General features: G+C 36.6%; 1 protein-coding gene across 1 annotated transcript in view; it reads left to right on the top strand.

Annotated features, from left to right (window-relative positions):
- The window catches only part of MNAT1 (MNAT CDK-activating kinase assembly factor 1), a 209,651-nt gene that overhangs the window by 73,013 nt on the left and 134,341 nt on the right, over positions 1 to 2,297 (top strand). The window contains exon 4 of the mRNA XM_006767648.2: positions 924 to 997. Coding sequence (XP_006767711.1) covers positions 924 to 997 — 74 coding nt within the window. The remainder of the gene's footprint in view (positions 1 to 923; positions 998 to 2,297) is intronic.

Below are 2,297 nucleotides of genomic sequence, written 5' to 3'. Positions count from 1 at the left end.
TCTCAGGAAACTTTCTGATTGGTGTTTCTGGTTTCTTGGGATATATTAGGATGAATTTTCTTTGTTCAAAGCTTTGGCTGAAAATAAAGAAACATCAGTTGAGCTATCATCTGTTAAAGTGTGTACATGTTTTTGGGACACCCTGTATATTTCTGTGTGTGTGTGTACACCTATGTATTCTTTTTCATTTATAATTTATTTTTTAATAGCTTTGCTTTCATTTTATCTGTCTTGTTACAAGCTACCTTATTGTTTTGGAAGTTTAAAGAGTTAATATACATTTAATCTATTATTGTTTTATTTTATATATTTTGATTGAAATATTTATATACTTCAACCTTGGTCACCAGTGTTTTAGCAGCATCTTTCTAGGCACCTAACCAGTTTTTCTTAATGCCCCAAGCTGCTCTTTTATTATTTGAATTACTTCTAGGAAATAGTCTCTTTAGATTCTTGTTTTTTCTTCTTATCATTAATGCCTATGGTTTTCCAATTCTTCAGAGGTATGTTAAATATTTATAAAATTCCTCAGACTATAACTGTCATGAAAAATTGGACTGTATTTTTTGAATTAATTTTTAGCTTTCTGGAAATTAACAAATCTATAAGAAGTAACCAGTATCACGATTTCCAATGATAGACTTGTTTTAAGCTCATTTTCCATTCTTTCAGGGTTCAAGTTTCTTTTTCTTTCTTGTGTAAGAAGAATTTTGTGTTATACCACATTCTCCTGATTCTACTTCTCTGTAGTCATACTAGTAAGAACAACATTCTTGGTCTAGTCACAAACCTGGTTACAAGAAAACAGTGTTTTATATAGTAAACCATCTTTTTCTGTGTATCATGTATGAATTAAGTAAGAATAAACAAACTAGTTAAATAATATTGAAAGCAAGTGATATGTTAATTTTTTTCTCTTATAGATACAATAAAAGAGAAGAAGACTTTCCTAGTCTAAGAGAATATAATGATTTCTTGGAAGAAGTAGAAGAAATTGGTTAGTTTTTAATGCTTATACTTTTTGTGTTCTAATGTGTGCAATTATCTTTTGGGTGCCAAGGAGAACATTTCAAAACTCTAACAAGTTCTTTGTGATACCTGATGTTTACCTAATTTTTCCCTGTTGCACTTAATCATGTTTGTTATGTGAAGGCATAGTTAAGTAAAGGATATACTTAAGGAATAAATATTTTGTCTTAGGAAAAATATGATGAATACCACTTTTTACCTGGGAAAGAAGGCTGTATCTGTACATATCATCTATATGTTGGTGATGTATTAGAGTAAACAAAAGGAAAGAATATTCAGATGAAAAAGAATAGGATTTCTAATAACTATGTCCATGGTGACTAAAGCCATATGTTGTTTATCATTTATGCTTCTGTGATACAGTAGTTTCAAAACACTTTGAAGTAGTTGACTATTGAAGTGGAATTCTTTTATTTAGTGTTATTCTAGAATCAGAGGTTAAGGTAGTCTTAGCGCCTTTTATTTCCATTGTGATTCGTTAAATGGATGTTTTCATTAAAAGAAAGTATTGTTTCTGTTTTCTTAAAAATATTTCAGAGATGTTAAAAAGTCTGTACGTAGTTGTATATCAGTTAAAAATTAATGTGGAGGAACCAAATGGTAGCATAGGTAAACGCCTCCCACAACCACATCAAAATTACAACTAAAATACAGAACAACTATCATCCAGAACTGTGGGAAAGCTGGCTGGGTGGAAGTACTGCAACTAGAGAGGTAAAGAAAGCACACTGAGCTGGTAGGAGGTGTGGACGTATGGAAGAGGCTGGTCTGGCACCTGGGTGTGCCGCTTTTTTAATTGGGAGGGAGATTGCCTCTTTGGAGGCCGCCTAGAGGAGCAAGGAGCCCCAGCCCACACCAGACCCCCAGCCCAGGGTTCCAGAATTGGGAAAAGAAGTCTGCAGAAAGAACTACTGACTGTGAAAACCAGTGCGGATTGGGGCTGAATGACAGGCTGCTAGAGAACCAGCTGCTCCTCTTAAAAGGCCGGCACCGCAAACTGAATTTACAAGCTCCTGCTTGCTTTGAGCTCTGGTGCCAGGTGAGGCTCTGGGTGACCCAGACAGATACGGGGAGAAACTGGACTGTCTAGCATCGGGGCAGGAATGTGGGGGCAGCTTTCTTCCAGACGGAGGTGCTTACAGCAGTCATTGTCCCTGTGCTGAGACCTCTCCAGTGCAGGGCTGACTGGCAGACATTTCTGTTCACTGTGCCCTGGAGATTCCCTGAGACCCCGCCCCACCCAATCTAGAACACCCCCCCACCCCCAA

The sequence above is a fragment of the Myotis davidii genome, unplaced genomic scaffold (assembly GCF_000327345.1).
Source record: "Myotis davidii unplaced genomic scaffold, ASM32734v1 scaffold281, whole genome shotgun sequence".
NCBI classification, from domain to species: domain Eukaryota; kingdom Metazoa; phylum Chordata; class Mammalia; order Chiroptera; family Vespertilionidae; genus Myotis; species Myotis davidii.
The sequence above is the reverse complement of the archived record's forward strand: the minus strand, read 5'-3'. Positions and strand labels throughout refer to the sequence as shown.